Here is a 13,413-nt window from a genome sequence, read left to right on the forward strand (position 1 = left end):
TATAGACAGTATGGGGGGTGACAAGTAAGCAAGACGGAAATGTTAGGAACCCAGACCACCATTTAAATCCACTCATTTCCAGCACCATGCTTCCAAAAATATGTAAATAAAGTAGGAGCTACTGTCTAGCTCATTCAGTAAATTTCAGCTACCTGTAACTGGCTGGGGAGGTAAGATTTCAAAGCAGTTTACCATTAGGGGAAAAAAAAAAAATGCTACCTGTGGTAGGTATTCACATAGATAGCAATGTTTTGGAACCCTACAAACCAGTTACAACTGATTAAAGTCAAGAATAGAGGCTAAAAGTGGTGGGTATTTTTTACACTGTCTCAAAGTATCTTTCCAATAGTGATAGATAAGAGGTAAAACTTCAGGAGCCCTAGCCCATTTGGCTCAGTGGATAGATTCCAGTCAAGGGCACATACCTCAGTTGCAGGCTCTATCCCCAGCTTTGGTCAGGGCACATGTGAGAGGCAACCAATTGGTGTCTTTCTCACATCAATGTTTCTCTCTCCCTCTCCTGCCCACTCTCTTTAAAAATCAATTGGAAAATGCCCTAGGGTGAGGATTAACAAAAAAATAAACTTCAGAGAAAACCTGGAAAGCACCACGTTTAGGGCTCATTCACAACCAATAAGATGGGCATATCCTTTCTGAGGACACAGCATCATATACAGCCTGTCAAAACTGCAAACCAAAAGCAGGCAAACCCAGATCTGGGGACCTTCTGACACATTAAGTCTTCAAAACTGTTGATGTTAAGATTAGAACAGAGGCCATGAGGACTAGACAGACATGGAAGCCCTTCACCACTGCCAAGACTGAGCTGCAACTGCAATCTTGGGCTTTATTTTCCACAAAAACACTCCATATATCATAGTTTGTTATTTTATTATACACTTTATAAAATGTCCAAACACAAACATCCACCACCCACATCTTTCGTAACAAGATGATCTGGCCATTTTCTGAAGCAAACCAAATTGATTTTTATACCCTTAAGATATTTCTCTCAAATATTTATATTCCAACTACAAAAATGGTACTGCAAAGGGTACAGAAAGACAAATGAGGCATTCTTGCTGGTTATAGCACAAACATGACTACTAAAGAACTGAGTAAGGGGGAAAGTTACCTAATTAAGGAATGGAATGTTTGTTACCTAGGACAAGTATAGCTGAATTAGTTGTTGTAACTCGCACCTACCCTAAAATAACTGGTTTGTAGGGACAAGGGCACATGAAATAGTGAGACTACATGTGCCAGGCAATTGCTTATACTTGTTTCCAGAAGGCACATATTTCCTGCACCCTTTCTTCATAAGTAAAGACAAATTAGAGAACCCACTTTTAAATTCTGCCCATTTTGAGTTAACTGCGTAAAGAAAAGATCAGTTATGTTGAAGGAGCATGTAACAGAAATATTTTTAAACCAACATGGTTAAGTGTTAAGATTTTTAGAAATCAAAATGTTTATTAACATAATTTTAAAGAAAGTCAAAGGTAATAAATCTTCTGTGGTAATGATTTAAGTGCAAGTGATGCTGGCTTTCACATTCATATCCTTCATTCAGAGAAAAGGCAGATCAGTTGTTCTTGAACAAGTCAATGCAGCTCTGCAAGAGGGAGACATTGTTCTGGAAGAAAAACAAGTCAAGGTAGACCAATGAGCCAATCGAATCCAAGACTTCCTACATGTCTGTAAGAATTAAACTCAAACCCATCGACCTAGCTTTTCTCAAGATTTAAAGCCAGTCAAACTTGGTTGGTGTTTTACTTCATTAAATCACAACTTAATCAGCCCTGGCTGGTGTGGCTCAGTCGGTTGGAGCATCGTCCTATACACCAAAAGGTGCTGGGCTCAATTCCCAGTTGGGGTGCATGTGGGAGGTAACTGATCGATATTTTTCTCACACCAATTTTTCTGTCCCTTCCTCTCTCTAAAATCAATTTTTTAAAAAAATTTAAAATCACAAATGAATTAGTCTACAATCCTTCTCACCCGATTTCATGTTGGGAAGATCGTCTCCCTTAGAGGTCTGGGATTGCTTACAGCTAAAGAGCTAGTGGATGCAGTTCCAGCACCTCCACCATCCCAGCCCCAGGTTTGCACCAAACGCAGTCATGCTAATTCTGCTTAAGTGAATTAACCTAACTACTACATAAATAAGTTGTTCTTTGAAGATAAAGGCCTTGAGGAGACTAGATAAAAAGTTGCAGCCCTAGCCAGTTTGGCTCAGTGGATAGAGCATAGGCCTGTGGACTGAAGGGTCCCAGATTTGATTCTGGCCAAAGGCACATGCCTGGGTTGCGGGCTCGATCCCTACTAGGGGGCATGCAGGGGGCAGCCGATCAATGATTCTCTCTCATCATTGATGCTTCTATCTCTCCCTCTCGTTCTCTAAAATCAATAAAAATATTTTTAAAAAATATTTTTAAATAAATAAAAAAAATGTATATTTTTTAAACTTGCTAAACATTAGTTATGGGTGGAATTTTAAATGAGATAACAAATGATAAATATTTATATAGGACTTCGCACAAATCGTCTCATAGTTCTCACTTTAAAGAATTCAGAAAACTTAAAATACCCAGAACATTATGGGTATAATTTATGTATGATACTTTAAAACTCCAATTTAAAAGGACCTGAACTTAAGAGACAAGTGAATAAACACATCTATGTTGTAGTGACAATAAAGGAATTCAAAACACACAAATGCTCTAACTCTAAGTCTTCTTGCTTTAACCAATGCTGATGGCTGGTGACAGTCCCTCCTCCAATTCCCTACTGCCCCAAGGGCTGACCCAGGGGCCCTGGACCAGACAGCACTTTTGGGGGGCCAATCTCAGCTGTACCCCGGAACCTCCCAAGAAAACCATACCCAGAAGTTCTGAGTGAATGGGCCTGGGCAGCAAAAAGTCTTAAAAATTCCCTAGTAAAGTCTAATGTGCACCCACCATTGAAAACCTTTGTTCTCCAACTTTTCTGTGCAAACTAAGCTCGACATCAATATATATTTTTCTTCCTTTCTAAACCAAAAAGGAGTATCAGAAGACATTTAGCAAAACTAATGACAATTTATTTTAAAAATTGTTTTCCATGAAAACTCCAGATAATTAAGAGCTGTAAAATGGTATGATAGGTGTGTTCACAAATTATTAGAACAGATTCTTCAAAGTGTGGTCTACAGAACTTTGAGAAGGAGGCAGGGGAGCCACCATCAAGAATGCTCTTTTCAAAAGCAGTGTTTCACCAAGACATTATGAATTTGTTTTGCAGTAGATAAACATACTGTAACAACTGGCTCCCACCTACACTACAGGGGATTAAAGCCACAAAGCAAACCCCACCTGCTTAAAGATATTGGGATAACTGGAAAATAATTAAAAACAAACAAACAAACAACCAACAACAAAAAACCTGAAAAAGTTGTTGGCTTAATCTGAATACTTACCCTAGCATGCTTTATTTCCAGTTCAGACATTTCAATTAAATTCTTTCTAAATGCTGCCACTCTCTTTCGTTTGAAATTGCTTAGTTCTACAAAACAGAAAGTTTCAAAAAAGTTAAGAATTTTCATCTTTAACTTCCAAATATCATTCTTACAAATAAATGATCTCCAAAGCTTTGAAGCACTGCCATATTTTCTCACATTTCTATTATTTCTACAATTAGTACACATCCCATTCTATGGACACTGTATTATGCTTGCCATTACCTTTAAATAAGCAACACCACTCAATCACTGAAGAATCAAAATTCAGGACTATTGGAGAATCTCTAGGATGAGCAGCTTTGTCCTTAACCAAAGTTTGTAGACAGAGGGTTGGGAGGTGGTGAGCCACACATACTTGAACCAACGGCTTTTTTTTAAGGACATTTTTAAAAATGCATTTTACTGATTTTTTACAGAGTAGGAAGGGAGAGGGGTAGAGAGTTAGAAACATCAATGAGAGAGAAACATTGATCAGCTGCCTCCTGCACACTCCCCACTGGGGATGTGCCCACAACCACGGTACATGCCCTTGACCAGAATCGAACCTGGGACCCTTGAGTCCCCAGGCCGATGCTCTATCCACTGAGCCAAACCGGTTAGGGCATAAGGACATTTTTTTTTAATTCTGAAAACCCTTCCCTGCTCAAATTGGTGCGGTAGGGTACTTAGGAGCAAATTTATCCACTCGTACCATGTCTATACAGCACTGTCCAATGGAAGGATAATGCAAGCAGCCACATTAAGAACTAAAAACTCATACACAAAATTTTTATACTGATGTGTTAATAGCCACATCTTGGCTAAATGGGTATTCCCAGATGTCAAGATAAGCTCCCCAGGATCAAGACTCTACACACTAACCCTTCTGTCTCCCCACACCATTGTTTCTCTATGCTCATTCAAATAACTCAAATCCGTTCAGCCACAAATCTTATAAAGAACTGGGACTAAAGTTAAGACCCGTTAATCTCTGAATGGTCTGTAATATGGTACTTTTAAATATCATACACCCAGGCTTATCCTAATATATAAAAATCCAGGGTCCGTAACATCCAAAACGACTGAAGGCTCGACCAACTGGAAGTCAGTCCTGCAGTCAGTGCTGGGTTGCCGTGGTGACCCAGCACTGACTGTGCTGCTTCAGTTGCTGTGACCCAGCACTGACTGCCGAGGGGGCTGCGGATCAGGCCCAGAGAGGGGCCTAAGGAGAGGCCTCTGTGGCAGCTGTTGATCAGCCCTTGCCTCTCTTTCCCTCGAGGCCTGGCCAGCAGCCACGCGGCCTCTTTCTTAGGCCTCTGCTGGGGCTGCTAATCAGCCCCGCCTCTCTGATCAGGCCCGTTGATATGCCTGGAGATGCTGACTGGCATAGAAACCAACCAATCAGAACCAAATCTGGGTGAACTGCGAAGGCAGTGGGGGCTGAGGGTTTTAAAGGCTTTCACCCTTTTTAAGCAATCCTATCCTATAAAATCTACCTATAATACTAAAAGGGTAATATGTTAATTAGACCGGGTCTACCTGCCATCTTCCAGACATCCAACTTCCTTCCAGACAAAGCCATGGTGGTGGGGGACAAGGCAGAGGCCATTAGGGTCTATCAGGCCAGCAGGGGAGGGCCATTGGGGGCAACCAGGCCGGCAAGGGAGGACAGTTAGGGGTGATCAGGCAAGCAGGCAGAGGCAGTTAGGGGCCATCAGGCAGGTGAGTGGTTAGAAGCCAGCAGTCCCAGATTACAAGAGGGATGTACGACCACCGGTTTAGGCCCAATCCCACAGGGTGTGATTGGAGAGGGTGCAGGCTGAGCTGAGGGAACAATTATGCACCGGGCCACTAGTAATTTGAATAAAGAGGATAAAATCTGTAACACAGGCCGTAACCGGTTTGGCTCAGTGGATAGAGCATCGGCCTGCGGACTGAAAGGTCCCAGGTTCGATTCCAGGCAAGGGCATGTACCTTGGTTGCGGGCACATCTCCAGTGGGGAGTGTGCAGGAGGCAGCTGATCAATGTTTCTCTCTCATCGATGTTTCTAACTCTCTATCTCTCTCCCTTCCTCTCTGTAAAAAATCAATAAAATATATTAAAAAAAAAAAAATCTGTAACACAGGAACAACCTTAGGCAATAAGGACAGGCCTAAGTTGGCACCATTTAAAAACTTTTTTTCTTTAATCCCCTTCTCTAAAACTCTTGAGAGCCACTAAACTTTGGCCTGTATCAGTGACGGCGAACCTTTTGAGCTCGGCGTGTCAGCATTTTGAAAAAACTCTGGTGCCATGTCACATACAGAAATTTTTTGATATTTGCAACCATAGTAAAACAAAGATTTATATTTTTGATATTTATTTTATATATTTAAATGCCATTTAACAAAGAAAAATCAACCAAAAAAAATGAGTTCGCATGTCACCTCTGACACGCGTGTCATAGGTTTGCCATCATTGGCCTATATAATAATCTAAGATTTTAACTCAAGTCATTTTAAAGTGTGTTCCTTATAAATTTAAATTAGCTGCTAAAATGGGGAAGAATAGGGCAATAAGAAGGTTTGATGATCCTCTCCCATCAGTGCTGTTTCTCTCTCTAAAATCAATGAAACCTTTTTTTAAAGGAGGTTCCTTTTGAAAGAATTTAAAAGACTGCCACCTGTGTGCCTGCATGCCATCTGCAGTTTTTGTACAGAGAAATTCTGCTCCTTATAGTTAAGGCATTACAGTCTTGAATACGTATGAGCCAAGACAAAGGAGAATTGTACTACTGTTCATGGACAGCTACTATCAGGACACTTCCAAATATGCTTAGATTTTTTAAACCACAGGAAAGGAAAAAAGTTGAGAAAACAAAGTCTTAACATGAGATTTGGATTTCTCAAAGGAACCTGAGTTTTGAGGGGGGTAGGAACATGTTTTGAGGTTGTGTCAAGTATAGACTCACTATAATTAAGTTTGTTCTAAAAGACACAATCTTTACTTTTTGGTTTGGCATGTTCCATGGACCCTAAGAACTATAGGGCAGTGAGATCCCTTAAGGAAAAGACTACATGGTGCACCGTCTCACCTCAAAGCAAAAATGGGGGAAGGCAAGAAAAGCCCTGTGGACATGGACTGGAACTAATTCATCAACATGGATTTATGAATTTTGAGGGGAGAGAGAAGCCAAATGCACGTGCACATGTGTGCACACATCCCTATTATTTCCTCGCTGTCAGCACAAGGGCCCCGAAGCAGAGATTCTCCAGAATCAATGAGCATATTTAGCACCCAATCACCTCCCAAATCTCATACAACCACAAGGGTAGAGGTTGGTTCAGGCAAGAACCAACATAAGCTACATTTAGGGGAAAAGTTTGATGAATAAGATATATGCTGGTCTTAAATTGTCTCCCCGTGAATTAGTAATTAGTGGCATAAAAAAAAAAAAATCAACTATACAGTGGAGAAATATAACAACACATGTCTAGGTAATAAAAATTAATACTTTCAGATACCATATCCTAAGAAGCACATTATTTATATAGTTTTCTGTTGGAAATGGATAACTGGAATCTAACGAGGAAATAAACCAACCAAAAAGTAGCATTCTATTTTTAGTAAGAGACTATGGTCTTCAAAAAGGCAAATTATATTTTAAAAAAATGAACAGCCCTAACCAGTTTGGCTCAGTGAATAGAGCATCAGCCTGCGGACTCAAAGGTCCCAGGTTCAAGTCCAGTCAAGGGCATGTACCTTGGTTGCGGGCACATCCCCAGTAGGGAGTGTGCAGGAGGCAGCTGATCCATGTTTCTCTCTCATCGATGTTTCTAACTCTCTATCCCTCCCCCTTCCTCTCTGTAAAAAATCAATAAAATATATTTTTTAAAAAATAAAATAAAAAACTCAAAAATAAAATAAAATAAAAAATGCACAAACATTTAGGAAAGAAAGACCATAATACATAAAACTTAACCGCAAACTCAAATGGTTGAAAAAAAGAAAAAGGCACCAATCTACACTAATAAAAGAGAAACATGCAAATTGGTGTCACTCCGCTACCCTTCCCATTGGCTAATGAGGGCGATATACAATTTAACTGCAAGCCAAGATGGCGGCCGACAGCCAGGCAGCTTGAAGCAAACATGAGGCTTGCTTGCTTCAGTAATGGAGGAAACCAACGTTCCCCACCTGCTGCTGCCGCCGGCCTCTGAGCTTGCAGTTTGAAACATTGTTACAAATATAGAAGCTAAACAAAACCCCATAAACCTGCTTTCAGCCAGCTGGGATCTCAGAGCTGGAGTTGATACAGTGTTTCGATTATAGAACCCAAACAAACTAGATACCTGCTTTCAGCAGCCGAGGCCTAAGTGCTAGAGCCAAGCCTCAGAGCTAAAGCTGGCCCAGAATAAAAAAAAAAAAAAGGAAAAAAGGAGCGGTTGGGAGCTTCAGTCACCTGCCAGCCTGAAAACAGCCCTCAGCCCCTCACCCAGACTGGCCAGGCACCCCATGGGGACCCCCACCCTAAAGGGTGTGTGACCAGCTGCAAACAGCCATCAGCCCCTCATCCAGGCTGGCCAGACACCCCAGTGGGGACCCCCACCCTGATCCAGGACACCCTTCAGGGCAAACCAGCCGGCCCCCACCGGTGCACCAGGCCTCTATCCTATGTAGTAAAAGGGTAATATGCCTCTCAGCACTGGGATCAGCGTGACGGGGCAGCGCCCAAACCCCCTGATCACCCTGCTGCTCTATGTGTGACAGGGGGCAGGGCCACAACCTCCCTATTGGCCCTGCTCTGTTCGTGACAGGGGAAGGCGCCCCAACCCCCTGATCAGCCCTGCTCTGTGCCTGATAGGGGGGAGCTCCCCAATACCCTGATCGCCCTGCGGCTCCGTGTGTGATGGGGTGCGGCGCCCCAACGCCCCCCCCCCCCCCCCCGACGGGCCCTGCTCTGTGTGTAACAGGGTAGAGCCATAACCTCCCCATCGGCCCTGCCCTGAGTGTGACAGTGGAGGCACCCCAACCCCCTGATGGGCCCTGCTCTGTGCGTGACAGGGTGGCACCGCAACCTCCCTTTGACCCTGCATTGAGTGTGACAGGGGGCGGTGCCCCAACCCCCCAATCGGCCCTACCCTGAGCGTGACTGAGGGTAGCATCTCAACCTCCCGATCTGCCCTGCTCTGTGCATGACAGGGGGTGGCGCCCCAACTCCCCAATCAGCCCTGCTCTGAGCCTGACCAGGGGCTGCACCTAGGGATTGGGCCTGCCCTCTGCCACCCGGGAGCAGGCCTAAGCCAGCAGGTCGTTATCTCCCAAGGGGTCCCAGACTGAGAGAGGGCACAGGCCGGGCTGAGGGACCACTCCCCCCCCGCCCCGCCCCGTGCACAAATTTTTGTGCACCAGGCCTCTAGTCTATATTATAAAAGGCCTGTGGCCAAAACGCCATAACATCCAAAGACCGGTCACCAGGAGGTGCACTGATGGGTCCCGTGGAGCGCTGGGTCTGGGACTCGCGTGATTTCGTGCTCTGGGACTCTAATGCAGTTATAAAAACACACACATGGGAGCAAGTGTGCCAAGTTAGAAAACAGAAAGAACAAATGTGGACAGGTAGGTGTCCACAACTAAAGGATGTATGTATGGTGTTCTTTGCACTATTTGTGCAACTTCTCTCAGTGAGGTTGAAATAATCTATAATAACAAAAGCCTAATATGCTAATTACACTAGACATCCTTCTGGAAGCTGGGGCTGCAAGGGAAGCCCGGGTCCTGGGTGCCAGCAGCTGGGGGAAGGCCTACTCTTGCATGAATTTCATGCATTAGGCCTCTAGTTTACAAGTAAAATGTAAAAAGTAAAGGTAAAGAGTGGCCTGCTCTACCTTCTTTTGCAGATTCAGAAAGCTGTTCAAATTTCTGGCAGCATTCTTGCTGGTGTGCCTCAGCCAACTTGACTTCTTTGCTTTTTAACCGGGCCTTATCCAACGCTTTGTTTGAGTTCTCATAGTCAATGAGGGCTTTGGTACGCCTGTATAAGAGATCCTGAGAAGAAAATTAACAGATAAAAACATGGTAAAATATCCCAAGTACTCTAGTGCCAATGCACTACCTGAAATGTCAACATCTAGTCTACTTCATGACCCCCCCCCCCGCCCCATTATTTTTTTAATTCCAAGATCAGTCTTGGGAGGAATTCTTATGGCATTACTGAGAATTTTTTCCGAATTGTTCATGTGAGTCAAAAGAAAAAAAAAACAACAGTGAAAACTGAAGGATTTCTTTTTCTAAGAAAGTAATTTCAGAAAATTAACCACTGTGTATTGAACATGTGCAATGACTGCAAGGTGAGTCAAATGATGCAGATAGAATGCAAAGTGGGCAATGAGGTAGTTAGAACATTCTTATAACCTTATCCAGAGAACCCTGCCTCTGGAAGTCTACCCTGAGGACCTAATCTGAAATATTCTTAGCAATGTTGCAGCAAAGTAAAAGTTACCTTAGTATCTAAAATGGGAAGTTATGCCCTAGCCAGTTTGGCTCAGTGGATTAGCCTGCAGACTAAAGGGTCCCAGGTTCGATTCCAGTCAAGGGCACATGCCTAGGTTGCGGGCTCAATTCCCATTGGAGGGCATACAGGAGGGCAGCCAATCAATGATTCTCTCTCATCATTGATCTTTCTCTCTCCTTCTCCCTTCCTCTCTGAAATAAAAATATATTAAAAAATAATTATAATAAAATGGAAAGGTATGCATGTATGACAGACATCTAAGATTCAATTATGTCCCTCTTTGTATATATGCAAAAAAATTTGTTTATCATCAGCACTTAAATTCATATAAAGATAGTCAAGAATAGTCAAGAATGTGTAAAAAAAAAAAAATCCAAATATAAGACTAAAGAAACATGCCAAATGACAAATTAACTAAAACAAAACTAAACTAAGGGGAAAATAATGAATTTCTACATTCTGACGGCATTTTTCTGTTACATATTTTCCCTATCTAATCTTATGTCTGATTCATTATTTCACACAAAAATGACTTAAACATTTTTGTTCAGGGTTGTGTAGACAGTGGAGAATGCATGTTTCATTCTAAAAAGTCATTCTGCACCCAATTAGTCTTGCTTTTTTAATAAATAATGCTTAATGACAACTGCAATTCAATAAAACTCAGAAATCCCAAAACCTTTTCTGCCTCGGAAATAGCCCCTTCAGAAAGTCTTCAGTTATGTACTGCATCAAATAACTCATAACCCCCAAACTATTTATGTATCTGTCTTCTCAAGTACAACCGCTATTGATCTCAAGTAATACAAGGTAAGGATACAATGCCACAAAAAGATACATAACTGTGGGAAATTTTCAATCTAAAATGAGACTGAAAGACATGAAATGAAGAACCTCATGCATGTGCCCACAGAACAGAACTTAAGAACTAACAGGCTACTTTCCTGTAAATGCCTGATTTACAGAAGAATCTCCTGACCAATGAACATCCACCCATGAACTTACTGCTTGAACTTACTGCTTGGACAGACTTCCCACTCTTTGTACCCTCCTTGCCCATAAATCCGCTCCACACCCTCACCAGACTCACATGTAGCTTACTATTGTTGCATGCCTTTTCCGAATTGCCATTCCTCAATAAACTCAATTTCTGATAACTCAAGCTTGCCTCAATTTACATCTCTGTTTAGATCCTCATCACTTACATAAACAATCCTGACAAATTCCTATCTTCCTTCATTTTTAACAAAAATCTCTAACATCACACCTCTTAAAAGTCATGGCAAGGCAGACGTAAAGAACTTACCTTAGCAGCCTCTATGTTGAGCATATAGTATCGAAGGAGCTCTGTCAGCTTTAAATCTTCATCTGAGGAGACTCGACTCTCTACTTTCTTTTAGAAAAAATAAAGATCATCATCAAAGTAGATATCAACAGATAAAATATATAATGAAAACCAAAATAAAAATCCTTACCCTAAGTTTTTCAAACAGCTCAGCAACCTTCAACAGGTACCTAAAATATATACAGGAATGGGTAAATTCAGGAGTCTTAGCCTTTGGTGCTTTAGAATTAACATATCAAAATATTATTTTCATCACTAGATTTGGCCCATTCTAGTAGAGAAGATGACTATAAAGTTGAACACACTTATAGTGTCATAATCATGGGTATCAACCTGTTGGTATACTACCCCCCTTCAGCCATATTGCCATGAAGAACCTGTGCTCCAATTTTAATTATCAGTATTTTTTATTGATATTATGCGTGTGCGTGCGACAGAGAGAGAGAGAGAGAGAGAGAGAGAGAGAGAGAGAGAGAGAGATTGATTGAGAAACATCAAATTGGTTGTCTCCCAGGAGCCCCAATCAGGGATCAAACCCACAATCTAGCTGTGACCAGGAATCGAAGCCGCCACCTTTTGGTGTACATGACACCCCAAACATCTGAGTCACACTGGCCAGGGTGTGTCCCCAATTTTTATCTAATGCTAAATCTGTGTTAACCAAGGTCAGGTTCTAATGAACCATCAGGTGTGCCCCAGTATAAACTATTTCATCTTGGTTCTGCCATTAGCTGACTTCCACTTTCAAATCAGAAATACTGCTGCCTGTTATACTAAGCCTAGGTATTAAATAGAATACTGTATCATACCAAAAATGGCCGGGCTAAAGAAACTGAAAAATATAAATTTTTAAAAAGCTCAAGATCAGACTGGGATCACTACATTATCCTTATGACCACTTCCATCAAATCTCTTTCCAAGATATTGCCAAGTAAAGTGCCAAGAACTATGTGGAACAGAACATACAAGGCAAACTTCAAAAAAAAGAAAACAAAAAGTAGTAGAGACATGTAATACAGACTCAATAATCACGTCTGGTACAGAAGTGCCCTCTGAGTCTGCTACAAAGTGTCTGTGTGTTCAGAGAGTGTATAAGATTTTAGCTACTAGAAACTATCTTATCTACCTTTGATAAGCTTGTACTCAAGAGAACTGAAATTATGTAGTCACTACTCACTATACTTTCAATCATACCACCTACTAGTTTTGGATTAGAGAATTTAGGGAATAGCTTTTCCAACAAAAACTTACTTTTTGATGACTGTGGGTTCCTCTAAAGCCAGGCTATGCAGGCAGGCTGCAGTGTGGATATAGTCATCTGCAACATCTGTAGAAACAAGAATAGCCTTGTTTATATGAACAGAACTGGCACATTAGCAAAGGTAGGTGGCTAGTGGGTGAATGATATTTACTTTTATGAGATCTGGTCATTTTGTCAGCTTTTGCACATGAATCCTTGATCCTATTATAATAGTTAATGAGGAAATTCTTCTCTTGCTCAAAGAAGTCATCTACCTCCTAAAAGGAGAGGGGGGGAAAAATTTAAGAAGCAAAACTTAAAAATATGAATATGTTTTTTGAATTAGAAGAAACATTAAGGAAATAAACTCATGCATAAGCTTAAGCTCTACAGACCAGGTAAATACAAATTGATAAAATACCATTTCACACTTAAGACCAGCAAAAGTCAAGTGATGGCAGGAAATGTCAACAGAGAACCATTTTGAAGAACCATTTAACAAAGCCCAGTAACACTCTGGTATCCTAAGATCTAGCAATTCTGTGAGAGCAATAGTTCTGCTTAGTGATTTGCTGCCACCTAGCTTCAGATACTCTGTGTGTAGAGGAGGGATGAATTTGGTTGCTTTCAGACTGAGAGGCAATACTGGAATCTGGTGGGCACCAGCCAGGGACACTAAACACCCTGCAATATGTGGGTACAGATTAAGTCCCACACACCTTAAACTGTGCCACTGAGATCACCAAAGAGCTTCCAAATTTCTAACAAGGCCCCTGGTACTCAGCACCTATATTCTAGGCTACTTACTCAAGCCCGCAAGTGACAAAGTTAGATACCAAATAGTAGCTATTAAGGT

The 13,413-nt window shown here is 41.7% G+C and overlaps 1 protein-coding gene across 2 annotated transcripts in view; it reads right to left on the minus strand.

The window, feature by feature from the left end:
• SNX5 (sorting nexin 5) overlaps positions 1-13,413 on the minus strand; it is a 62,504-nt gene that overhangs the window by 33,396 nt on the left and 15,695 nt on the right. The window contains exons 8-14 of one of the 2 annotated variants that reach the window (XM_036321385.1): positions 12,730-12,835; positions 12,569-12,644; positions 11,448-11,487; positions 11,279-11,365; positions 9,347-9,506; positions 3,458-3,543; positions 1,441-1,636 (exon numbers count right to left, since the gene is read on the minus strand). In XM_036321385.1, coding sequence (XP_036177278.1) covers positions 1,586-1,636; positions 3,458-3,543; positions 9,347-9,506; positions 11,279-11,365; positions 11,448-11,487; positions 12,569-12,644; positions 12,730-12,835 — 606 coding nt within the window. In that variant the 3' untranslated portion in view covers positions 1,441-1,585. Of the gene's footprint in view, positions 1-1,440; positions 1,637-3,457; positions 3,544-9,346; positions 9,507-11,278; positions 11,366-11,447; positions 11,488-12,568; positions 12,645-12,729; positions 12,836-13,413 lie in introns of those variants that run through there. The other variant, XM_036321384.1, reaches the window with a different exon arrangement.

Source organism: Myotis myotis, unplaced genomic scaffold, assembly GCF_014108235.1.
Source record: "Myotis myotis isolate mMyoMyo1 unplaced genomic scaffold, mMyoMyo1.p scaffold_m19_p_9, whole genome shotgun sequence".
Classification (NCBI taxonomy): domain Eukaryota; kingdom Metazoa; phylum Chordata; class Mammalia; order Chiroptera; family Vespertilionidae; genus Myotis; species Myotis myotis.